The sequence below is a fragment of the Carlito syrichta genome, unplaced genomic scaffold, assembly GCF_000164805.1.
Source record: "Carlito syrichta isolate Samal-C Ts95f unplaced genomic scaffold, Tarsius_syrichta-2.0.1 Scaffold303037, whole genome shotgun sequence".
Taxonomy (NCBI): Eukaryota; Metazoa; Chordata; class Mammalia; order Primates; family Tarsiidae; genus Carlito; species Carlito syrichta.
In genome coordinates this window covers 109,523-133,989 of record NW_007247133.1, presented here as the reverse complement: position 1 = coordinate 133,989, position 24,467 = coordinate 109,523, and the positions used below count along the sequence as shown (strand labels likewise).

At 48.7% G+C, this 24,467-nt stretch overlaps 1 protein-coding gene across 1 annotated transcript; it reads right to left on the bottom strand.

Moving 5' to 3' along the window:
• Window positions 1–3,897: 3,897 nt before the first annotated feature.
• SDC4 (syndecan 4) lies at window positions 3,898–24,441 on the bottom strand. Its single transcript, XM_008057515.2, has 5 exons — window positions 24,370–24,441; window positions 10,520–10,658; window positions 8,738–8,784; window positions 7,243–7,441; window positions 3,898–4,377 (listed from the first exon to the last, which is right to left on the bottom strand). Exons 1-5 carry the CDS (start codon window positions 24,436–24,438, stop codon window positions 4,226–4,228), a joined length of 606 nt encoding a protein of 201 aa, XP_008055706.1. The 5' UTR covers window positions 24,439–24,441; the 3' UTR covers window positions 3,898–4,225.
• Between the last annotated feature and the right edge of the window lie 26 nt (window positions 24,442–24,467).

The following is a 24,467-nucleotide window of genomic DNA, read 5'->3' as shown; positions in this document are numbered from 1 at the left end:
AACATCTAAAATAATTAAGATAATTTTGAAGAAAAACAAAATACACTATCAGACATCAAGACTTATATAGCAACAGTAAATAAGACAATGTGGTAGTGATGGGTAGAATAGAGTTCCCAACAGAACAATACATATAGAGAAATTTCACAAGTCATAGAGACAACTCCAAAAACTTTACAAACCAGCCAAAGAGATAGCTATTAAATTAGTAGTGTTAAGAGAACTGGTTTTCTATTTTTTTTAAAGTTCCCTACTTACATCATATACAAAAGTCGATTCCTGATGAGTGAAAAACTATATAAGAAAATAAAATCTTTTCAATATTTAGAAGAAAATATAATAAAATATTTTTATGGCTTTGGAGTTTAAGAAGAATTTCTCATGCAATGTTTCAAAATGCAAACAAAGGGGAAAATGTTTCAATTATAGCATATTAATTTTAAGATATCCTGTTCACTAAAAGCATCATTAAAAGATAAATATAGGTGTAGAAAATATTTTCTTTTTTTTTTCTTTTTGAGTTGGAGTCTCACTCGGTCGCCCAGACTGAAGTGCAGTGGCCGCTCCTGGTCACCACAGCCTCGACCTGCTGGGCTCCGACGATCCTTCTGCCTCAGCCTTCCAAGTTGCCGGAATTACAGGCATGCGCTACTACGCCTGGCTGATTTTTTGATTTATTGTAGAGATGAGGTCTCGCTGCCCAGGCGGGTCTCGAACCGGCGAGCTCAGGCAATCCACTCACCTTGGCCTCCCAAAGGCGCAGGATTACAGGCTGAGCCACCGAGCCCGGCTATATTTTTATTTTTAAATTGTAATTGATTTAAATTTAAATAGCCATAGTGCCTAGTAGCTACTGAATTGAACAGTACAGATCTAACAGATGTTAGCTCCTTCGACAAGACACAAGTTATAAAGAACAAAGGCCAGCCAGGCGCGGTGTCTCACGCCTATAATCCCAGCATTTTGGGAGCCTGAGGTGAGAGGATTGCCTGAGCCCACAGATTCGAGACCAGCCTGGGCAACTTGGCAAGACCTCTTCTCTACAATAAATCAAAAAAATAGCCAGGCATGGTGGCAGGTGTCTGTAGTTCCAGCTATTTGGAAGACTGAGGCAGAAGAATCACCTGAGCCCAGGAGGTCAAGGCTGAGGTGGCTGGGAGCACGCCACTGCCGTCCCGTCCAGCCCGGGGCGACAAAGTGAGACTCCAACTCAAAAAAAAAAAAAAAAAAAGAACAGAGACCCACTCAAGCTTCATGGGACTTAGAAGAGAGAGTGTAGCAGAGTCTTAGGAAAGATTTGAGCTGAGATTCAAGAATAGACTCATTGCTTCAGGAGGTGTTTGTGGGGGCTGAACATGAAGGGACGTTGGGTGACATAAACTCTTGGAGACGAAGTGCAATTGTGAGCAGACTCGAGGTTCAAATCCTGCCTCTACTATTGGCATGCTGCAGAGTTTTTTAACTTCTTAGATGTAGTTTATCCATTCATCAAATGGGGATACTAACAGCACTTCACTTTGTGAGGCTCTGATGATTAAACGGGCTCAGGTGTAAAGCATCAAGATAGGTTTTTGGTACATGGTGTATGGTGTGAGGATTTGCTATAACTACTACCAATTCCTCTTTGCATCCTTCCTCCAACCCTGGTGCAGCACAGGGCTATGTGGTGCCGACGAAGAACCAGCATCCAAGGACCTGGATCGAAGGTTCAACTCTGCAGACAAGCTAGAGGCAGGCTGCCCCTGTGGAAATCACACCCACCTCACAGGGCCGTTGAGGATCAGGAGAGTTGGTCAATGGTATTTCCAGAGCCTGCCAACCTCAGTACCTGCAGAGCCACACAGGTGACAGGTGTGAAGCTGGCAAAGACTATCATGTGGCAGAGCCCACGTCTGAATGAGTGCCTGCCTCTCAGCAACTCCCACTTCTTGCCCTGCAGGCTGACAGTTGCCAAATCGTGAGCTGTTTGTTTTTTTCCAAGAAAATCAAGAAACCTGGGTTTTTATGAGAAACATCCTGATTTCTGTAAGTGGCAATTAATTCTAGGATTTTTGTGTTTGTTTTTTAAATATGGGGCCACCTAAACAAAACCCTGAAGTAGAAGCAATATGCTGCAGAAACCACCAGGGTGCATGTCTCCCTTCTCCTCCAGGCCCTTTTGGCCTTCTTAGATTCCACACCCCACCCCCACTGTCTGGCACCCACCCCCATAGGGGATTTGGTCAGGGGAACTTTTTCACGCTCCACAGAGATCAAAGGGCACAGAGTTCAGAAAAGATGATTTGCTACAAACTAAAATAACAGGCAAGCAGTCTAGAAAGTACCAGGTTTTATTATCTTTTTATCAAAAAAAATCAGTAACAGACAACAGTGTGAGAGATGGCTACAAAAAAAGGTGCTCATTCCAACACAGCCTGAGGAAAAGGGCACTGGGGGTAGAAGAGGACCCAGCCAGCTGGGACCCTGGGTTGGGGTGGTGGCGGGAGTTAATGGCCACTGGTGCAGCAAGGAAGGGTGATTCCCATCACCCCAGCCAGTGGGGTCAGGAAAAGCCACGGCCTGCCCAGACTAAGCCACCAGGCCTCACCCGTCATAGAGGAGGGAGGGTCCCAGCTAACAGGTCCCAGCTAGGGCCTCATCAGTCCTTCCCAGTGTCCCTTCCCCTTGCCCAGGGAGACAGGGTCAGACGGCAGAGGCTGTGTCTTTTTGCATCAGTTTAGTTCTCTAAAGCAGTGCTGTCTAAAAGATGGAAATGCTCTCTGCTCTGTCAATACAGCAGCCGTGAGCCACATGTGGTGACACCTCTAGAAATGTGGTTAGTGTAACTGAGGAATTAATTTTTAACTTTATGTGATTTTAATGGACTTAAACAGCCACATGTGGTTACTGTATTGTATAGCACAGCCCTAGAGCTTGGAGAAAGCAAACCAAAGAACACCAGATGGGTCCTAAAGAGAAGGCAGAAAGGGTAAAAACCGTTTACCTCGACTATTCCAGCCCAATCAGGAGAAGGCACCAGGAACAGGGCAAGAGAGAGAGGCAAAACCTACCCAATCACGGGAAAATTCACTCACTCGACCACCCAGCCAGCATCAAACTAGAAATATCACACTATTTCCTGAAAAAATATATTTATCTATTTTTCTAGAACCAAGGAAGGATAATAATATATTACAAGAACACAGACACAAATACCCCACTATCCCCTTCATTATATTTTGGGATCTGCTAAAAAACTATATTTCAGCAAAAGCTACTTCTTAAGAGGAAGCAGCTTCAGAAAGGGCCAAGGTCATGAGCAGGGGAGTGTGAAGTATAAAAAAACTGGGGAGGGGGTTTAATGAAAGAAAGGAAAGAGCAAAGGAGAGGCCCTGTCTAAAGCTATAAATAATTAAAAAAAATAATAAAAATCATATCTCCGGCTCTTCTCTCATTTTCAAAAAACAAACAAACAAACAAAACCCCATTAAATATAAACTTAGCAGGTGCTGTGGAAATCGCGAGAGTGAAGAACATCTTAGCACATCCACATTCTTGCCTAGACAGAGTGATACTCTGAACAAAGGAATGAATTGTTTAAAAATTAAAAAAAAGATTTACAAATATTCTGTAAATCCATTTCAGCATGAACTTTCAGTTCTTTTCCCCACTCTCCCTCCTCAAATCAAAAAGGCTGATTTACAAAAGTCACTTGAAAGAGCCAAGAACGGCTCAAGGTATACCACAGAGACTCCCGTAGTATGATCACAAGTACCCATTTACAGACACATCTTAAGGTGCAGATGGTTCTAGTTCCTTACCCCAATACCTGGTAGAGGGACAAGCTGTGAAAGGGAGGGAGGAAGGCCGCTGGGGGCAGACCTCCAGCAAGGACCCATAAGCCACCCATAAGGGGGTCTCTGAATGAAGTTATGTCCAGTATAGGTTTGAAGCTGGACCTAGATTCTAAAGTGGAACTTGAAGAAATGATCCAATCCCAAGCCTGCCTTCAGAAAGGTCAAGTTTAACCCCATTTTTCTGCTAGGGCAACTGAGACCCAAAGAATCAAGAAGAGACAGGCAGAACAATAGAAGACGATGTCTCTTCTGATACTTAAAAGGCAATCAGAGCTGGAGATCCTGACAACTCAACCTTAGGTTGACCTCCCCCTACCCTAATGTCCACCCTTCAAAATCCTCTGGCTTCCCTCCCTACTGAAGTCCAAGAAAGTGCCCATGAGGACGCTTCATGCATAGAACTCGTTGGTGGGGGCTTTTTTGTAGATGGGTTTCTTGCCCAGGTCATAGCTGCCTTCGTCCTTCTTCTTCATGCGGTACACCAGCAGCAGGATCAGGAAAACAGCAAAGAGGATGCCCACGACGCCGCCCACAATCAGAGCTGGGGAGAAAGAGATGGGGAGGTGGGGGTGAGAACTCCTCATCAGGAACTTGGGGTGTACCTCCTCTTCCTCCCACCATCAGTTTTCTTACAACCAGACATCCTCACCATCACCACTGCCTGTGCAAGGCAAGCCAACTCTCATGACCTCAATTATGAGAAGGGGGTCACTAGGTATTATAAGTCACTGAAGACCACAGGGCTACAGGGTCAAGGCCACGATTCTAGCCCACATCAACCCCAGTTCAAAGCCCACGCTCTTTCCAAACACCAAGCAGATTCTCCAACAACAGCTTGGTACTGAGCCAGGAACAAGAGAAGTGTCAGGCTGTGGAAATCCCCATGGACATGTTTTTGCCACAATCCTTAGCACAGAAGCGTGTTCTAGCTCTTCCTGTATGAATACACACCTATATAGGTCTATACTTCTACACATTCTAAATACATACATGTAGAACACACTGATGTCCCCACTGTAGTGTTACAGTTATATACTGGGGTTTATGTTCTCATGCAGAGTTCAGTGGTGAAGGCCTGGTATCTACTCCCACCTCTCCCACTTACTGGCAGTGTGATATGGGGCAAGTTCCTTCATCACCCTCACAACAAAATGGAGATAACAGTACCTTTCTCATACATTTGTCCTAAGGATTAAATAAATTAATCCACTGAAAGTGCTTAGATACTGCCTAGTACATAGCATATTCTCAGAACTCATTGACTGTAAAGCTCTGAGGTTTATACCTGTGTCCCTAGCCCCCAGAATCAGGCCTACACAATAGGAGGTGCCTAATAAATGACACTCATATTCAGACTCAGAGAGAAATACCTGGCAAGTGTCAGGCAGAGGTGGGTTTTTAACTGTGGGTGAGGGTCTGGTCTGTTCACTGTGTCAGGTGGCCTGAATGACTCATTATTGCCTGTTAGGGGCAGGGATGTCTCACAGAATCTTATCTGTGCCAGACTGAGTCCCCTAATTCAGTCTTACTCAGGTCAAGAAGATTAATTTTCCATCCCTGCACACACCTACCTATCCATGCACACAGTGGGAACAGAGGAGTCAAGGAAGGTTCTTTCATGGTTAAAACCCTATGAAAAAGCAGCAACACAGTGTCCTCAGGAGATGCCAGAAAAAGCACATGGGATTTATCAGGCTTTCATCCCATTCTTGTCCCTGTCACCTTTCCCTCTGATGATCAAAGTTACTCCATGAGGCCCTTGGTCTGTGCTGGGACTTCCCACAGGGTCAAGGCTCAAGCAAAGGTTCAGAAACTGACTATGGTCCTAGGTCCAAATGCGTGGTCTACTACTTCCTGAGCTCTGGGTCTTAGAACAAGTTTTTTAAACTTAGTTTCAGGTTGTCGTAGGGACTCAATTAAGGGCCCAGGAATCATATAAGGCATATAGCAAGCACTTAATAAAGTTCTCAGGTGCTGCTAAAAAGCTACTGGAATGGAAGGCTCCATCTCCACTGTCCAGCTAGCTGAACAAAGTAACTTTTCACATAAGGATCTTATAGCTGTCAATTTTCAAACAGAAGATTAAAGAGATGGTCTGGCTTCAGTTCTTCTCTTGCTATGTGACCAGACGCCTGACCTCAGAACCCCATGTTATAAGAAACAGTTGCTTGGACTAGACCAACAGTTTTAAAATTTTTCTTTAGAAATAATAGAATCTTGAGCTGATTAAAGCAAAACCTTCTGCAAATCCACAACATGCCAGCTAAAAGTGAAACTGTGGAAAGATAGGGGAGGCTTCACTGCTGAAATACTTCCACAAATATTTTATAGTTGGAAATTTATACTACTAGGATGGTCTCTAAGGGTCCCCCTAGTTCTGACAGCACCCACCTCCCAACAACACCAAGTGGTGAAAGAAAAGTAAAAAGAACTCTGGCTCAGGCACTAGGAGGCCACGGTCAAAGCAGAGCTGGGTTCAAAGTCACCTGGGGTTATACTTTCAGAAAGCCTCATTGCAAGATGCAGGCAAAATCCTTCATCTGTCCTAGATGGAAGGAGGACAATGATGTTTGGCACAGGGCTCTTTCCCTAAAATTCAAGCCGCCTTGGAGTTGCTGACCCAGTTGGTTCCCAGGAGACAGGAATCACCCAGCATGGGCCCAAGGTATTCGACTCACCAGGCCGGTTTATCCAGACCAGTCCTCATGACCTGCAAAACTGTGAGGAGTTCCCTCCATCCCTCTGACAACATCCTGGGACAAAGCTTTCCCCATATTAGAGTCAAGAGCTCTTGCCGGAGGCCATTTAACTTCTCTAGGCCTCACTTGCTTATTCTGTCACATGAAGATACCCTGTGCCCCACCTACTGAAGGGTCAGTGAAGATTTAATAACTGATAACTCTAACAAATCCGAACAACCCTTTACAGTTTGCAAAGTTATTATTTTTCATGAATTCATTATACCAACCCAAGGTGGTACCCCATTTTACAGACGAGGAAACTGAGGTTCACCCAGTTCAAATGCTTCTCAGTCAAGGTCAAAAAGCTGCCAGAGGGATGGGATGCTAACTCAATCCTAAGGAGCTTTCCGATTTTCAAAGGAAATTAACTTTTAATGATGAACTCCCATGTCAAACCCAGGCTGTGAAAGTCCTTTCAAAAATAAATGAAGGCTTAGAGCAAGGGAGTGACTCAATGCCTACTTTTTAGAAGTTTTTGATAGGAAATTTCCCTCCCCTCCACCAGAGAAGGTGTAGTCCCTTCAATGCCCCTCGGCAACCTGAGTGGGGAAAAGGAAGGAACACCAAGGAGTCAAAAGCTAGAGACCTCCCTGCCTGCTGACACTCTCCCCCACTGAGTCCCCTTTGCCTCTTCAAGGCATCTTGTGAGCAGCATGGATCCTTACCTGCCAAAACCTCTGTTCTCTCAAAAATGTTGCTGCCTTGAGCAGTGCTGGACATGGACACCTTGTTGGACAGATCTTCATCTCCTTCAAAGGGGGAGATTTTCTTGGGGATAACCTCATTCTCCTCCAATTCCTTGGGTTCAGTGGGGACCCGGCTCCCAGGCCCTGCCCTCTCAGGGATATGGTTATCTAGAGACACCTGGATGGGGGAAAAGGCGAAGAAATGCTCAGTGTGTTTGGGGAGGGGTAGGGCAAGGGAACAGGGACGTTCAGCCAGGCAGAGAATGTGGTTGTGCCATCTTCAGCTGAACTATGTGGTCCTAGAGCAGGAATCAGTAACAATCTTTCATAGTTATGCTGTCAAATCCTTATCCCCAACTTTTCTAGTATATCTGTCCCAAATGGGAAATGAATGTGGCCTCTTGGGTCACAGAGAAGCATGTGTTCCCACACACTGCTGGCCAGTGGGTATTCTAGAACAACCACTCTGGAGGCAATTTGGCAAAACCTTAGACACTGCTTGCCCTTTAAGGCAGCAGTTTTGCCCTAGGGACTCCATCTTAAGGAGCTAATCAGGAATGGTGTGTAAAAAGATGTTCACTAGCCAAGTGTGGTGGCTCACGCCTGTAATCCCAGCATTTTGGGAGGTGGAGGTGAGAGGATTGCCTGAGCTCAGGGATTTGAGACCAGCCTGGGCAACTTGACAAGATCTTGTTTCTATAATAGATCAAAAACATTAGCCAGGTGTGGTGGTGTGTGCCTGTGGTTCCAGCTACTTGGAAGGTTGAGGTGAAAGGATCACCTGAGTCCAGCAGGTAGAAGCTGCGGTGGCTGTGAGCATGCCACTACACTCCAGCCTGGGTGATAGAGTGAGACTCTGACTCAAAAAAAAAAAGATGCCCATTGCAGTGATATAATTTTAAAATGTCAAAAAATTGTAAATAACTTTTTCATTAATAAGGGGAATCAGGTAGACTATTATGAAGTCTATAAAAATGATAAAACAATTATGCAGAGGAATATTTATGACCATTCTAAGTAAAAATCGCAGTACACACAACTATATATATAATTTAATATCAATGCTCGAAATAGCTATAAATGCAGAGAAAAGGAGTTGGTGTTAACAGTGATTATCCCTGCAGGAAGGATGGCCTACCTTTGACCTACAGTTGCCTGTCTCAAAATGAGTCCAGAGCCAGATTTTAAAAAGCCTTCTTCCAGAGTGGGATCAGACTCCTTATTTATTCTGCCCTTGGGGGGCTGTATTTTCTGTGCCTTTTTTTTTCTTAATTTTAAAGATGTGGGGTACAATTCAGAGTTAGGTATACAAATGTTCATTATGCAGATATCCTTGTTGATGAGGTGTGCCCCCCTCACCTCCCCTGGCAGTTTCTCACTACTGCCAATCCCACCTTCCCCTTTCTTCCCCTCTTAACAGTTGTATTATAGAGAAGCAGGGTGGGGGAGAGGCAAAAAGCATGTAGCTACTTACCAAGGGTGGGATCACTTCAGGGAAGATCTGCAGGTCCTCTGAGTCATCTGCAAGGTCACAATGGCTGTGTGAGTGTGAGGTCTGTTACCCCAGGTAAATGATGCCTTCAATGGCTGGTGAGAGTCCCACCTTACAACTAGCCCCCAGATGCTCAATGTCCAGCAAGTGAGCATCCCCAGCCCAACCTCAGTTGTCTCATCTGTAAAATGGAGCTCCTAAAACCTGCCTTCCTGGCTCTTTCACAGGAAAGTTTGAGTTGGTAACTGGGCAGATGCTTTGTCAGCTCCAAACCTTTGCTGTGTAAAGTGTGGATCCAGAAACCAGCAGCAACACCAAGAACTGGTTAGAAATGTAGAATTTCAGGACTGGCTGAAGCATAGAGTGCATTTTAACAAGATCTCCAGGAAATTAAAGCTTGAAAAGGAAGACTCCAATTGCAATATTGTGAAATGATGGGTATGTTCATTTGTTCCACAATAGTAACCTTTTTACTATCTATATGCATCCCACAACATGTTATATACCTTAAATGTATATAATAAAATTTATTTTAAAAAATAACAAGCCGGGCTCGGTGGCTCAGCCTGTAATCCCGCGCTTTGGGAGGCTGAGGTGAGTGGATTCCCTGAGCCCACGGGTTCGAGACCCGCCTGGGCAACTTGGCGAGACCTCATCTCTGCAATAAATCAAAAATCAGTCGGGCATGGTAGCACGTGCCTATAATTCCGGCTACTCGGAAGGCTGAGGCGGAAGGATAGCCGGAGCCCTGCAGGTCGAGACTGCGGTGGCCGGGAGCGGCCACTGCACTCCAGTCTGGGTGACAGAGTGAGACTCCAACTCAAAAAAAAAACAAAAAACCAACAACATAGTCAGGTGTGGTAGAGCACGCCTGTGGTTGCAGCTACTTGGAAGACTGAGACAGAAGGATCGCCTGAGCCCCAGCAGGTCAAGGCTGTGGTGGCCGTGAGCATGCATCTGCACTCCAGCATGGGTGACAGAGTGAGAGTCCAACACAAAAAAACAATAAACACACATTTACTGAGTATTTGGTATATGCCAATAGCTTTAACTCAGCTCAGTCCCCCATAACACTGATGTACTGTCATTATTATTCCCATTTCCCATTTTACAGATTAGGAAACTGAGGCTCAAATATCACATAGAGCAGAAGTTTGAACTCAGGACAATGTGACTCAAAGCTCAAACTTCAAATCATTAATACCTCCCTGCACACAGGAGGAATGCTTCTCAGTAGCTTTCTGGCCCAGAAGCCAGGGCCAGGAAGTCAAAGACCACAAAAGGCAACTGGCCCTGATTCAGTCCCAAGAGACCTTGGACCCTTCACCTACTCCCACCCTCCACGGAAGCAGGGGCTTGTACTTGGTCCCCCAACCACATCTCTGCCCACACATTCCCCCCAACCACCCCATCCCCACTTCTGAGTTGGTACTTTTCCTTTCCAAAGGAAGGAAAACACTCATGAGTCCTCCTTCCCTACCCCACTCCCACTCTGCCCTCCACACCAAAGGACAGGCTCAGGCTGGAACTCAGAAAACCCAGAGCTACAAATGAATTCAAAGCAGCAAACAACTCATCCTGAAAGGGTCTCAGGGGATGGAAACAGTTCATCCTGTTCATTTCCTTTCACTGAGGCAGGGGAGAGGCACTGTAGGAAAATTCCCACAAAAATCCAAGTCTCAAGGCATGGTCACCCTCCTGGTTGATGAGACCACCATTCCTTAGAGCTCCATATCCCAGGCCTGCCCACCACACCCTCCATACCCAGATCTCCAGAGCCAGACAGCTCAAAGTCATCAGGGTCCTGCCCAGGGCCTCCCACATCCTCGTCATCCGGTAGGGCTCCGGAGAAGTATCGGCCTTCTAGGAGGTCCTGAGGGTCGATGACCTCCGTCTCTCGGATCTAGGATGAAGAAAGGAGACACATCAACCAACATCCCTAGTATTCTACTACACCCAGAGCCTGAAAGCCAGTGAAGTGAGCATTCAAGCAGTAGAAGGGAACCAAGCCAGGATCTGGAGACCTAGGTTCTGGATTCCATTCTGCCCCCAACTCTGTGTATCCTTAGGGAAATGTCTTTTCCATTTGGACAAATAAAAACAGTAAATGTAGCCAGGTTCAGTGGCTCAGCCTATAATCTTGCGCTTTGGGAAGCTGAGGTGAATGGATTGCCTGAGCCTGAGGATTTGAGACCCACCCGGGCAACTTGGCGATACCTCATCTACAATAAATCAAAAAAAAAATTAGCTGGGCGTGGTAGTGCGCGCCTGTAGTTCCAGCTACTTGGAAGGCTGAGGCAGAAGGATCACCGGAGTCCAGCAGTCAAGGTTGCAGTGGCCGGGAGCGTTCCACTGCACTCCAGTCTGGGCGACAGAGTGAGACTCCAACTCAAAAAAAAAAACCAGTAAATGTGAGGCCGGGTGCAGTGGCTCAAGCCTGTAATCCCAGCACTTTGGGAAGCCGAGGTAAGAGGATTGCCCCAGCCCAGGGGTTCGAGACCAGCCTCGGCAACTTGGTGAAACCTCATATATTTTTTAAAAAATTAGCTGGGCGTGGTAGCATGTGCCTGTAGTTCCAGCTACTTGGAAAACTGAGGCAGAAGGATAGCCGAAGGCCAGCAGATCGATGCTGGGGTGGCCACTGCACTCCAGCTTGAGTGACAGAGTAAGATTCTGACTCAAAAACAAAAAACTAAAAACAAAACAGTAAATGTGGTAATGATCAAATGATTAACATTATGAGGTACCATTTACTGAGCACTTGTTATGTGCCTGGTACTGTTCTTAATAACTCTGAAGGCATCTTAATTAACTTATTTTCCAAGTGAGGAAATCATTTTCTTATGTGACACGACTGGCAGATGGAAAAGTAAGAACTGCACACAGTGCTGCCTGACTTCAGGGCCAGCAATCCCCGTGCACACAGGCCCCAGGATGCTGGACTCCAGTGTTCTATGATGCAGTGGTGGCTGACTCACACAGGGTAGGGAGTGGGCTGCTGGCTCTGATTTTGTCCAGTCCGGGACACCTTTCCCAGCTGAGTCAGACTGGGCTGGGACAAACAGGGCTGGCTCATCAACACACCAAGGCAGCCTCAGGTCAGGGCGCTGCCCAGACCAGGAGACTCAAGAGTGCACTCCTGGATTCAGTCTTGTGTCCCAAGCATCTTCCACAGATGCAGATGTACCATGCAGGGCAGTCGCTGCCCTCACAAACCATCCAATGCAGTACCCATGGAAATCCAGATGGTCACAGCAGTCTTGGGTCCATCCCTGACAAGCAGCTTTCAGAAAGAAAGTATCAAAGTCTAGGGAGGCAGCCGGAAGTGGTGACTCAAGCCTGTAATCCCAGCACTTTGGGAGGCCGAAGCGAGAGGATTGCCTGAGCTCAGGAGTTCGAGACCAGCCTGGGCAACTTGGTGAGACTCAAAAGCGAAAAAAAAAAAAGTCTGGGGAGGCAAAAAAGAACTTTCCCAGGGCCTACAGCATAGTTACTCCACTCCCAACCTATCACTATATGGAGAGGGAAGCAAAACTTCCGCAAGAGCACAGTAAGCATTTGGGTGCCCACCACCCTTCTTCCAGCCTCTGTGCTCAAGTTTCTCTCTGGCCACAGAACAGCAGCCCTAAGCAAGGTTCATTATTTCATTAATTAGCTCAGACATTAAACTTCCTACTATTTGTCAGAAGAGAGTTGGACTTTTTGTACATGTGTTGGAGTCTCACTCTGTTGCCCAGGCTGGAGAGCAATGGCACGCTCACAGCCACCACAGCCTCGACTTGCTGGGCTCAGGCAATCCTTCTGCCTAGTCTTCCAAGTAGTTAGAACCACAGGCGTGTGTCACCACGCCCAGCTAATTTTTTTTTTTTAATTTACTGTAGACAATGTCTCGCCATGTTGCCTAGGCTGGTCTCGAACCCCTGAGCTCAGGCAATCCCCTCGCCTCAGTCTCCCAAAGTGCTGGGATTACAGGTGTGAGCCACAGCTCCCAGCTTCAAGTTGGAATTAATTAATTTCGGTACATCTTGCCCTTACTCTGAAAGACATCTCATATACAGACCACATAACTGCAGGAACTGGGGGCTGCTTAGAACCACAGACTATACATAGCTAGAAACCCAGGGAGCTCCTGTTCTCCCCTTCCACAGAAGTCAAGCCCAGAACAGGGCAGTGACTTGCCCAAGGTCACACAGTGAATTAGCCACATAGCTTGGAGTGGAAAGAGAGCAGGACCGTTTCTGACACCTCAGGCTGTCCGTCACCCAGCTGAGACTGCCAGTGACATAGCAGGGTGTCTGAGGAGGAACATCCTCCCTAAGACAAAGCAGGAGAGGCCCAGGAAAGCTGCTTCTGAGGCAGGTTCCTGTACTCCCCCACTGGGGCTTCTGGGGAGAGGCGGGCAGAACATGACCCTCTCGTGCCTCTCATGCCCTCTCTTTCACCCCCATAGAGGCAGGATGCTGGATTTCCAGAAGGGAGCAGGGTCAGGCTGAGAGGAAGGCAGTGGGCGGCCATCACTCCTCCACCACCCCCAGGCGGGGAAATCTCTGCGGAATGTTCAGTACACAGGGGAGTTAAGCCCCGTTTAGGGATGACTTCATGACTCGGGAATCAGGAGCTGTTGAGCTGCCGCGCTGGAATTCCAGCCCCCGCACACAGCACACAGCCCGTGCCTGTGGCTTTGGTTTGGCAGAGCTGGAGGAAGGTTCCTCTGTGGTTGCGCAAGTGCCGAAACCTAGGGCGAGGCTGTGCTCCTACTCCCATCTCATGCTGCAAATTCCCTGGGCCCAAAATCTGAACAGCAAGACCTCCAGGGCTCCTTACAGGCCTTAACTAAGCACACAGCATGTCGTAGGTCCTTTGAATAGCCCGGTCTGGCTGAGTTGGAAACAAGGGCTCAGAAAGGTAGCATCACTTGTTCAAGGCCACACAGGCAGAAAGTGGACACACTGGATAAGAATCCAGGTATGAGTCTCCTGGGCTTTTAACCACATACACATAAACACATGTATGAACACACATGTACATAGGGCTGCCAGCCTACCCCAGGTTCAAAGGGAGCCCAGTTAAGTAGGGGTCAAATCAAGCTGGGAAAGAAGGAGGTAGGTTGCCACTTGTTGACGTGACCTGAGGAGACAGGCTGTGGGGAATCAGAGTTCACAGTTTTTAAAACAGGAGCTGGGGTTCCAGCACATAAGAGACCTCTTCCCACTGTCACATGAGGAGCTGGGGTTCCAGCACATGAGAGACCTCTTTCCAGTGCTACGGGTCCCCAGGAGCCATAGAATGTTGTTTATCACCCAGCCTGCCTTTTAGTGTGTGAAAGTGCTAAGGAGTGTTTCAAAACAACCCAGGGGATTCACGCTGATTGGCCATTAGTAATTACCTCTGTTTTCCATTAGAGAAATGAAGACTAACAGAGGAGGTGGGGTGTGAAGACCTCGAGGCCAAGTCAGTAGCAACATGAAGGCTGAAACCAAGATTCATTCCCAGTTCAGCCCTCTTTGCAGTACCTGGTTATCCCTAACTCTTCTTCTTTTTTTTTTTTTTTTTTTTGAGTTGGAGTCTCACTCTGTCGCTCAGACTGGAGTGCAGTGGCCGCTCCCGGCCACCGCAGCCTCGCATGCTGGGCTCCGGGGATCCTTCCACCCCAGCCTTCCAAGAAGCCAGAATTACAGGCACGCGCTACCACACCCGGCTAATTTTTTTTTTAATTTATTGTAGAGACGGGGTCTCGCCTAGTTGCCCAGGCGGGTCTCAAACCCGCGGGCTCAGGCAATCCACTCACCTCAGCCTCCCAAAGCGCTGGGATTACAGGCTGAGCCTCCGAGCCCAGCTACTCTTCATTTTTATAGTGAGTTCCCAGGAAAGATAAATAACTAGTCTAAGGTCACACTGGGGACCCATAGCACTGCCAGGATTAGACTCAGAGCTCTGAAAGGATGGAATCTTCAAAGGCTGCTTTAGATGAACCCAGGAAATGTTTCAAAGCCACCCTAGTCAAGGAGTTGGGAATAAGCTATGACTTCTTCCAGCTCCCAGTGCTGATGGAAAGATACGGAGAATTAAGTCATCCAGGATTTGCCCATTCTGGGGAATGTCTGACCCTTCAGAAGGGAATAGGGAAGACAGTGATTGCCAGTACACCCAGTCACCAGTTGCCCTCTTCTTATCCCTTCTCCACTCCACGGCCTCTGACAAGAGGGAAGCTCCCAAGTGGGCAGGAGCCCTTTAGGATCAGGCCAGCAAGACTGGGCCAAGTCCCAGGGGATTGTGGGCAATCACCCTTTTGTGTAAAGGTTGGGAAGGCACCAAAAGCCCTCCCCTCCCCCACCCTCCTTTCAGACAAGGCCCATTCAGTCTGGGATGGCTTTGAAGAACCAGGCCACCCAGCAGCCTGGCCCAGCCCTGACCAGAAGGACCCCACCCTGCTTCTGGCTAAGGATGTGGTCTGTTTTCCTCGGCTCACCCCACCCCTGCCCAGGCATGTGTGTTCATGTGTGTGCATGTACAGGCACCCTTTCTGGGCCCTTAGGTCTCCCTGCATCTTTGTCCCTTTCACAGATACACAATGGAAATTATCAACTAAAAAAGGCAGAGTCCCACAGACTTTGCTGGCCTGATGGTGGTGAGGACCTGGAATTGGTTCCTGGGGGATTAGAGATCCTGGGTTCCTCCCTAGACTATCCAGGAAAAAGAAAAGAAGATAGGCTCTTTTGTTCTGTAGGGAGTAACACCTGCAAACAGAGGGTATCTGAGGCCACCAAGCCCAACCGTCTCATTTGATAACGTAGCAAACAGATGAGAAGATGAAGGACGTTGCCAAGGTCTCCCAAGCAGCTGCCACCAGAGTTGGCCTTAGAACCTAGGTCCCCTGGCTCCCAGGCTGGACTCCTTTAAGGGTCTCAACTACCCCTAAGGGTCTTAAGCAAACCCACAGGCAGCAGCTGTTATTACAATTACACTCATCTAGTCCTTAGGTTGCAGGCATGAAGCAAGAAGAGGTCACCAACCCTATTCCAGAGTCCTAAGGCTTCTGTCATCCAAGGAAAAACATGGGTGACTAACAGGCTTATCCACTACATGCGAGCCACCATACCGTGTACTTTCTCTATGTGTGCTCATTATAAAGTGTTCTACCCATTTTGCAGATGAGGAAACTAAAGTTCAGCTGAGTCACTCATCCAAAGTCACACAGCTAGAAAGCAACAGAGCTGGGGGTTCCAACCCAGATCTTTCTCAAGACCATGTCCTAACTACAACCAGGCTTCTCACTGCCGCCCACTCCACCTCTCCACAACATACTGCCGGGTCCAGAGCTCCAGGGCACCCCTTCGCCTGCCTAGGAGTAAACAAAGGTGAAAGTGATATGGCTTAAACAAGGGAACAGAAACTTGGCTGGGGCACCAGGGAGGAGTTCAAGGTCAGGGCTTGGTTAACTGCGAACTAATGAGAGCCTTCCACCTCTGACTTCTCCCCAGTGGAGGTGGGGTCAGGGACACACTTGACCCTTCTTTCAGGAGAGTCCAGAAGGGTAATAACTGGGCAAGTCAAACAGGGGAGAAAGGAGAGGGCGAGTACCCTGAGCTCTATCTGTTGGACTCACCAGAGTGACTCTGGCAGGAGATCCCCAGCAGGGTGAACTGGCAATCTGTCCTCCCTATCCCCTTGTGAAGGGTCAGACAATCCCCAGAATGGGTAAATCCTGGAGTCTACAATTGGGACTCCATCACCCAGAGTGGTTGTGAAGGGAGGTAGATCCACAAGTGAATGGAGTCCTGCCACTTCCTAACTATATGAGCTCGAAAGTTTATTTTATCTTTTAAATCCTCAGTTTCCCCTTTTGTAACCAGGGCTGTTAGCACCTTGCAGGGTGATGGGGATTAAGTGAAATGCATTAGTGTGTGCAAGGGACCCAGCATGTGGCCTGGTACACAGCAGGTGCTCAATGAGTAGTGGCTATTATTAACCCCCACCTGCCTTCCTTCTGGCTAAGGGGATTAGTGTTCAAAGAGCCCCAGACCAGGGAAAACTTGCAGAGGCAGTTCTGTTGCTGGGAAGAAGCTGGTATTGGGAAGTGCTTTGGAAACTATAAAGGAACATAACTATACTGGGTTATAATTTGGCTTCTGAGTCCAGAGACTTTTCAACAATTAGGTTCCTTCAGATTGTGCAAAAAAAAAAAAGGCCCAGAGATGGGCAGAAACCTGCCCAAGGTCACACAGTCTTGAGAGCCTGCCCTAAGCAGATAGAGGCAGAGGAAAGGCCATTTTATATTTTCCCAAAAAAGAGCAAATAGCAGTGACCAGAAACATCTGATATTTTACTTGGGGACCTGGATCCTTAGGGTATTTCCTGACTTGCCTTGGGGACAGAAAAATATTGAAAAGGTAAAAAGAAACCACACACCAAGTCATGGTCTTGTGCTCTGGTACCTGAATGGTTAAGCCAGGCCTGGGGGTGGGGGTGGAGTGAGGGTTCAAATGTCACCTTCAAGGTCAGGTTACTCTGAACACAATCACTCTGGAGAGAGTCAGGCCTGGCACTGCCAGCAACCAGCTTTTCACTAACCCTCAGGGCAGCCGATTCTCACAGCAAGAACTCCAGGATCCTGGGGTGCCAACTAGAAAAGAGGGAAGGGTTCTGGAGCCTCTGGACACCTCCCTGCCAGGAGCCAATTGAGCACCCTTGTCACTAATTCCTCGGGAATCTTGGGTGATCCCCTCTCTGAACCTCAGTTTCCCTATCTGTAAAAGGCAGGTCCCAAAAAGACAAGCCTCCCTCTGTCCTGAGGCCTGGTAACCAAGCTGGGCATTGCTCCGATTACCGGTGGAGACAGCTGGGAGGGGGCTGGCTCCCTCAGGGCTTCAGAGACAGAGGTGCATTGAAGCTGGGGCTTGTAATCTAGGCAGCAGATCCGAAATCCCTGCTGGATCCATGGGCTGAGGAGGCTCTCGGGACATAAACAAACCTCCTGTGTTCTCAGCGCAGAGAGCCTACGCGGCAGCCTTGTCTCAGTTGATTAGATCAGCCCTGGGTGCTGGCTTCCTGCCCCTTCCCAGCCTCCCCTGCCACCCGGGGAAGCCACTGCTCCAGACCGGGTCAGTCTGTCCCACAGATGTCTCTGGGTCGGGCTTCCCCCAAGGCAAGGAGTGGCTCCACTCTGGGTGACCAGGCCTATCATTCGCCTTCCTTGTCCCCCATGCCCAGGGGTTTGAGTGGTACAGCCAGTCCCCACAGGCCTGGCCACCAACTGCTGGGCTTTACCAAGTCACTGTTTCCACACATACCAGCCTTTCCCTGCCTCCCCTTTCCATTACCCAGGTGTCACCTGACTAGCAGCCTCTTCTCCCATGCCAGAGAAAACTAGAGCAGCCCAGCGAAGGGTGGGGGAGGGGGGAGATGCAGGGTGAAAGGATGGGGCACTGAATAAGTGGGGTGGGGAGAAACTGCGGTGTGAAAGTTGAGGGGGGAGCTAGGAGGGGGGAGTGATACTTGTAGAAGGTCAACGCTGGAAATAACTGCTAAGATCAGAGTGATCCTTTGGGGAGTTCTGGAGCCCTCTGAAAAGGATAAATGTCTGAACCCCAAGAACTAAAACCACCAGTTTACGTTTTCAACATGTGCACAGACACCACCTACCTGAAGCCAACCTCCTGCCAGGTTAAGAACCCTTGTCTAGCTACTAATAATAAACTAAAGCCAGCACTTTACAAGTTTGCCAAACACTGATTATGATTCTTGAGTGACATGGGTGTTTTATAGAAGACACTGGGGTTCACATAAACAAAGTGACTTATTAACTAATTGTTTCTGTCCCTGAGTGAGCAGCAGAGCTGGGACAGGGACTTGAGTTGTCTGGCTATGAAACGTACCCACTTTCCGGTCACCCAGCCTCCAGCAGACAGGGCCAGAGAGGCCCATGAGGTGCAGGAATGCGCCCAAAGGTCACCAGTGAGTTAATGACAAACTAGTCCAAGAAATCAGACTTCTTATTCTCCTAGGGTTAAAGCAGACCCCAACTGTTGACATATATGATCTCCTCCCTCTCTAGGGCACCACGTAATGAAAACATATGACAAACTGGTTTTTCAGAGCACTGTACCTTTTCTGTCCACACATACCCACCCACCCACCAAAGCCCAGAGTGCTATTTACAGCCACTCAGACTCCTTAAGACTAGAAACTCTGCCCCTCCAACACAGGAGGGTGACCCTGGGTCCTGGCCAGTGTCCAGAGTGGTCCAGTGCCCTTGGCAGAGCCCCTGCTCCCCTCCCTCCAAGCTGCAATCTGCTCAGCATGGGGCTCCTGGAGATCCCAGTAGGAGAGGTGGGGCTGCCAGGAACTGGTTCTTGTTTAAATATAAACCCATCCGATAATTAGCAAACAGCCCACTTCTAAGATAAACAAATAGGAGATTTGGGCTCCATGGGCCCCACCCTAGACCTCTCCCTTTCCAGCTCCCAGCTATGGGGGTAGGTATGGGAGAGGGGAGAAAGCTTTCCAGGAGACCTGGGCTTTTAATGCGTAAAGGGATAGAACCACCTGGCATCAAGTTGCCTTTATCTGCAGTATTGTCATCTCCTTTAAGCCCTGTCACAAGGATGCCAGGATCTTTTTTTTTGAGACAGAGTCTCACTCTGTGGCCCAGGCTGGAGTGCAATGGCATGCTCACAGCCACCATAGCCTCAACCTGCCTTCCAAGTAGCTGGAACTACAGGCACACGCTACCATGCCCAGCTTATTTTTTTGATTGATTATAGAGACAAGGTCTCACCAAGTTACCCAGGCTGGTCTCGAACCCCTGGACTCAGGCAATCCTTTCACCTCAGCCTTCCAAGGTGCTGGGATTATAGGCTGAGCCACTGTGCTCGGCCTGCCACGATCTTTTTAACAGGAAGCTGGGGCTCAGAGAGGTTGAGGTGCACACCCAGAGTCAATACCTAGTAAGAGATAGACACTTAACACCTCTGGAGGTAAGTCTGCCTAATACCAAACCCATGTTTCAAAGCCCTCCTGCCAGGTCCAGGAAGCAGAAAATCCTGGGGCCTAATCAAATCTCAACTGGGCCAGTTATGTTCTATGCACTCACGCCAGATGCAGCCTCAGTTTTGCTTTAGGGGGTGGAGGAGGGCAAAAGTACCATCTGCACTCTATGCAGTGTCAAAGTCCACACACAGGCAAGGAGCTGTAAACACTTGTGGCCTAGTACAAGTTTTTCCTGTATGTCCCCTCAAGGCTCCAAACACTGAGACACTGACTTGTAAAGGACAAGGTAAAACTCTTCCGATCCTGTTCCAACACCCCCACCACAGAGCTATCCTATTAGCCAAGAGGTTGAAAGGAAATGGGTGACTCAGGCAGTCTACACTAGCCTGCTGTGACTCACGGCTCCCTGTCCAGCCCCTTCCCCCAATTTTAAGCATTCATTTGGAACTCACACTCACCCTTCAGGACAGCTAGGAGCCAATTCCTCCCAAAAGGGAGCTTGGGGCTGAAAGCCCAGCCTGAGTTCCCCGGCTCCTCATTCAAACCAGCTCAGCACTCAAAGTCCTTGGAAAAGCCCTCTGTTTCTAGGAGCTGAGGATGGCAGGAGCTGAATGTCCCCCCACTTTCCACCCCCAACCCCCATTTCTCTTCTGAGACTGGGACTTATTTAGATTTTTTCCAAGGTCGCCAAGAAAGGTCCTCTCCCTCATCAATGGGCTCTGAGGACAGGTCTTAAAAAGCTAACCTCCTCATTTTAAACCTGGGGACACTGAAACCCAGGGGCAAGGCATGTTTGCTCAGGATCACCTGGCAATGCCGAAGTAGGACCCAAGGTATCTACCTTCAAGCCCAGCAAATTTCCTTATCTGGAATATTCTCGAAAGATGCTCAAATCAGATACCTTACCTTATCAGTAGACCTGGTTCTGACCTTGGGAAGCCACTACATTTCTCTGAGCATCAGTCTTCCGTAAAAATAGAGATAATAGTATCTACCTCCCAGTATCACTGGGAGATAATCATACTAGCAATAAATAAATTTAATGCACCTTTTAGAATGAAGTTACATGTAGGAATTTATCCATCCATACAAGCATTTCCTGAGTACTAACTAGGGAACAGGTATTTCATAAAAACAAATACCAGAGTTCCTCCCCCCGGTGTGTGTTAGGGGGTGGTGGAGAAGAATTCAGAATTTGGTGGAATATATTAATTCCCTCATGAACCATATGTTTCTTCAAGAAAGGGAATGCCTTGGATGTCATCACGGTTTCCACAGCCCCTTCTGAATAGCAGATACTTAATTATTAATCAAATTCAGAACTGGAAAGGACTCCAGAGGCCATTCTGCTCAAACTCTCACTTTACAAATGAGAGATGTTAGCCCAGAGGGAAAGGGACCTTCTCCCAACCTCACAGAGCCTTCCAAAGCATGGCCCAGATATTTTCCTGGTGTTTGGTAACTCTCTGGGCTTCAAGAAGTTCCAACAACTCTCACTGGAAAGAGCTTTAGAGTCCTAGAACCCCTTAGGCTTCCATCCCCACCCCCACTTTTGTGTAATTAAGAGAATTCTCAAACAGACCAGAAATATCCTTAAGCTGAAGTACACTTGAAGGGTGGGGGACACTTCCCCAGAACTGTCTGGGCCTGGTGCCAAGTCAGTGGGCTGTGCCCCTGGGCAGCAACACCTTGTGGGGAGGGGAGCTCCCAAAACAAGGCCGCCTTTAATTGGCCAGAGAGGGAGCGGCAGGAAGGCAGATCAGGGAATGCTCCCAGCTGGACAGGAAGAACAGGTTTAGGATGGCAAGCCCAGCCAAACAGAGGAGAGGGCAGCTGGGTACTCAGCCTAGTTCTCTTCCCAAAACCTGCGGCACTAGGGGTGGGAGGGGACACCACTCAAGGAGAGGGGGCTACTAGTCAGAGATTCCTTTATCCTGGATACTCTCTGCTACCCAAAGTAGTAACATTTTACCTCTCACATCTCACTCTCACTCTGTTGCCCAGGCTGGAGTGCAGTGGCATGCTCATGGACACCTCAGCCTCGACCTGCTGGGCTCAGGCAATCCTTCCACTTCAGACTTCCAAGTAGCTGGAACTACAGGCGCGTACCACCATGCCCAGCTAATTTTTTTGATTTATTGTAGTGACGAGGTCTTGCCAAGTTACACAGGCTGGTCTCAAACCTGTGGGCTCAGGCAATCTTCTTGCGTGAGCCACTGTGCCTGGCACATGCTATGTTTTTTGTGAGAATAAAATGCACCAGATCTGGCATATGGAAAGCACTCTAAAGATAACTGCTATTAGCAAACCCTTCTCCCTGGGCCTCATGTTTCTTCACCTGCAAAAAGAAAAGGACAGACCAGATCATCTCTTCGGTCTAAGTCAACTGTGATTACATCTGATTTTTCCAGGCACGACCTAGGGAGGAGGGAGGGGTGATCAAAAGGGTAAACCCTAGCTAGGTGTGGTGGCACTCGCCTGTGGCTCCAGCTACTTGGAAGGCTGAGGCAGAAGGATGGTCTGAGCCCTGCAGGTCGAGGTTGCGGTGGCTGTGAACATGCCCCTGCACTCCAGCCTGGATGACAGAGTGAGACTCTGACTCAAAAAAAGGGGAGGGGGGTAAGCCCTGTGCATAGAGGCAGGAGGTCTGTGGCATTAGCCAGGAAGGAGAGAGTTAAGGTCAGATGAGATATTGACACCTGCCTCAGAAAGCAGCTGCCCAGGGCTGAAGTCTTCCCCAGCTGATGGATCATCCTATGCAGGACTGACACAGCTCCCTCCCCCAAACCATAGCCTTCTGACTGCCCCTGGGACACAGCTGTCTGCTCCTCACCCTGAAGCACCTGCAGGCTCAGCAGCCCCTGAGATGAAACTGGCATGTGACTGTCCTTGTGGTGACCTCAGCAACCTCCTGCGTCTTTTCCTCTTTATCCCTACACTGCCCAGGCGGTGTTCCTTCAGAACCCCACCCCCTCCTGCCAAACTGCTTGACCCCCAACACATCCTTCAGGGCCTAGTTTAGAGCACTGCACCAGAGAAGCAGAAGGCTCGGGTCCTTAGCCACTAATTTTAGGCCCTTGGTTTGGGGAACTCATCACCTCACTCTGGGCTTCTGTTTCCTTCCACCTCAGAATTCTTTCCAGCCGAAAATCTCAACAAAATCTAAACCAGTCATGAGTTATGAAGGATGGGACACTCAGAGTAGTATAAAGACTAGAAGATAAAAGCATCAACTTGGAAGCCTGTCTGCCAAAATTTGAATCTGACTCAGCCCCTTATTAGCTGTGTGACCCTGGACAAATTACTTAACCTCTCTAGCCTTAGGACCAGATTAAGAACAGCCAACAGTAGAGTTGTTGTTGGAATCAAGCTATTTTGACAAAGCTATTAGAAAGCTATTAAAATAGTACTGCAGAAAAGCTAAATGTTTGCTACCATCACTGCATATCTGGAATTGTGCAGGTAAGTAATTGCTCAGGGTCTCATTCACGCCTCAAAAAAGAGCCTGCAGGTAGATTCAACTTTCCCTTAAGTAAATTCAGAGGAATGGGAGCCCCAGGGCTTTCAAAGGAATTAGCATTAATGATTAAACTCCAGGAACTCACTCCTCCTGAAAATAGGGGATAAAGGGAACAAAGGCAGGCTCTTGGGGGGACAGACTGCCTTTCCCAGCAACGCCCATGCCCCCAAATTCCAAATGTCTGCCTCCTCCCCAGCTGGCTGCAGGGATAGATGGAGCTTCTGCTGGTCTAGAGCTGTGTGAACTACTACCTGGACCGGTGGACAGTGAGAAGAAAGGGTTTCCCTGGGCTCACAGAGGCCTTTTTTCCCCAGCCCCCTTCATCCCACTCCAGGTGGGCACTTCAAATTTCCCATCTGCAGTTCAACGAAAATGAAATTTTTCTTTTCTTTTCTTTTTTTTTGCAAAAAGCAGAGATGCAACTCCTGACCAAGTACTCAGCCTAAACCATTCCTCCCCTCTGCCCTTGAAAGATCAGAATCCCCAACTTTACAGGAACCCTAAAGAAGCAGCAGTCACCTCCTACCCCACTCTGCCAGACCCTTGTGCATACGAGGAAAGAGACTGAGAAGGGGCAGGGCCTTGCCCTAAGTCACAAGTCAATGGCAGGGTTGGGGCCAGCACTGAGGTCAGTTCTCCTCGGTGTGTGAGGGAGGGCCCCGCACAACCTAACCCCTCCCCCTTCCGAGTACACGCAGCCGCCCCCATCCCCAGGCCAGCTCGAATTCTAGAGCTGCCCACTCTGAGAGCCCTGCGGGCGAGGAGGGGGATGCGGCGCTCTAAGCCTGCCCCAAGATTACCAGGGAAGGGTTGAGGGTGTGAGGGTAAAAGAGGTGACACCGGCTAGTCACGTTTGAGCCCGTTGCCCGCGGCTGAGGTGAGGCCAAGGGAGGCGGGAAGAGCAACAGGCTAGGGCGCACGACGCGCGGAGGAGCCAACCCGGAGCCTCCCAGTGACCCCAGAGCAAAGTTTCCAAGAAAGTTTCCCAGGCCTCGGCGTCCAGCTGGGGGCGGCGCAGACCTATGGTCCCCTCATCTCCCATCCCGAGCTCCCAGGAACAAAGGAGCCACCGGTCTGCCCCGCGCCGGGAGCTCCAAGCACCTACCGACTCCGCAGCGGCGGCGGGGACGCCTACGAAGAGCAGCAGCAGCGCGAGCAGGCGAGCAGGGGCCATGGCAATGCGACCGGGAAAGAGCGCGCGGG

Excerpts from the sequence above, each read along its gene's own strand:
- SDC4 (XM_008057515.2), bottom strand. The coding sequence starts at position 24,438 with ATGGCCCCTGCTCGCCTGCTCGCGCTGCTGCTGCTCTTCGTAGGCGTC. Across the intron at positions 7,442-8,737 it reads CTGAAGTGATCCCACCCTTG|GTGTCTCTAGATAACCATAT; the intron begins GTAAGTAGCTAC and ends TCCCCCATCCAG. Across the intron at positions 4,378-7,242 it reads GAGAACAGAGGTTTTGGCAG|CTCTGATTGTGGGCGGCGTC; the intron begins GTAAGGATCCAT and ends CTTTCTCCCCAG.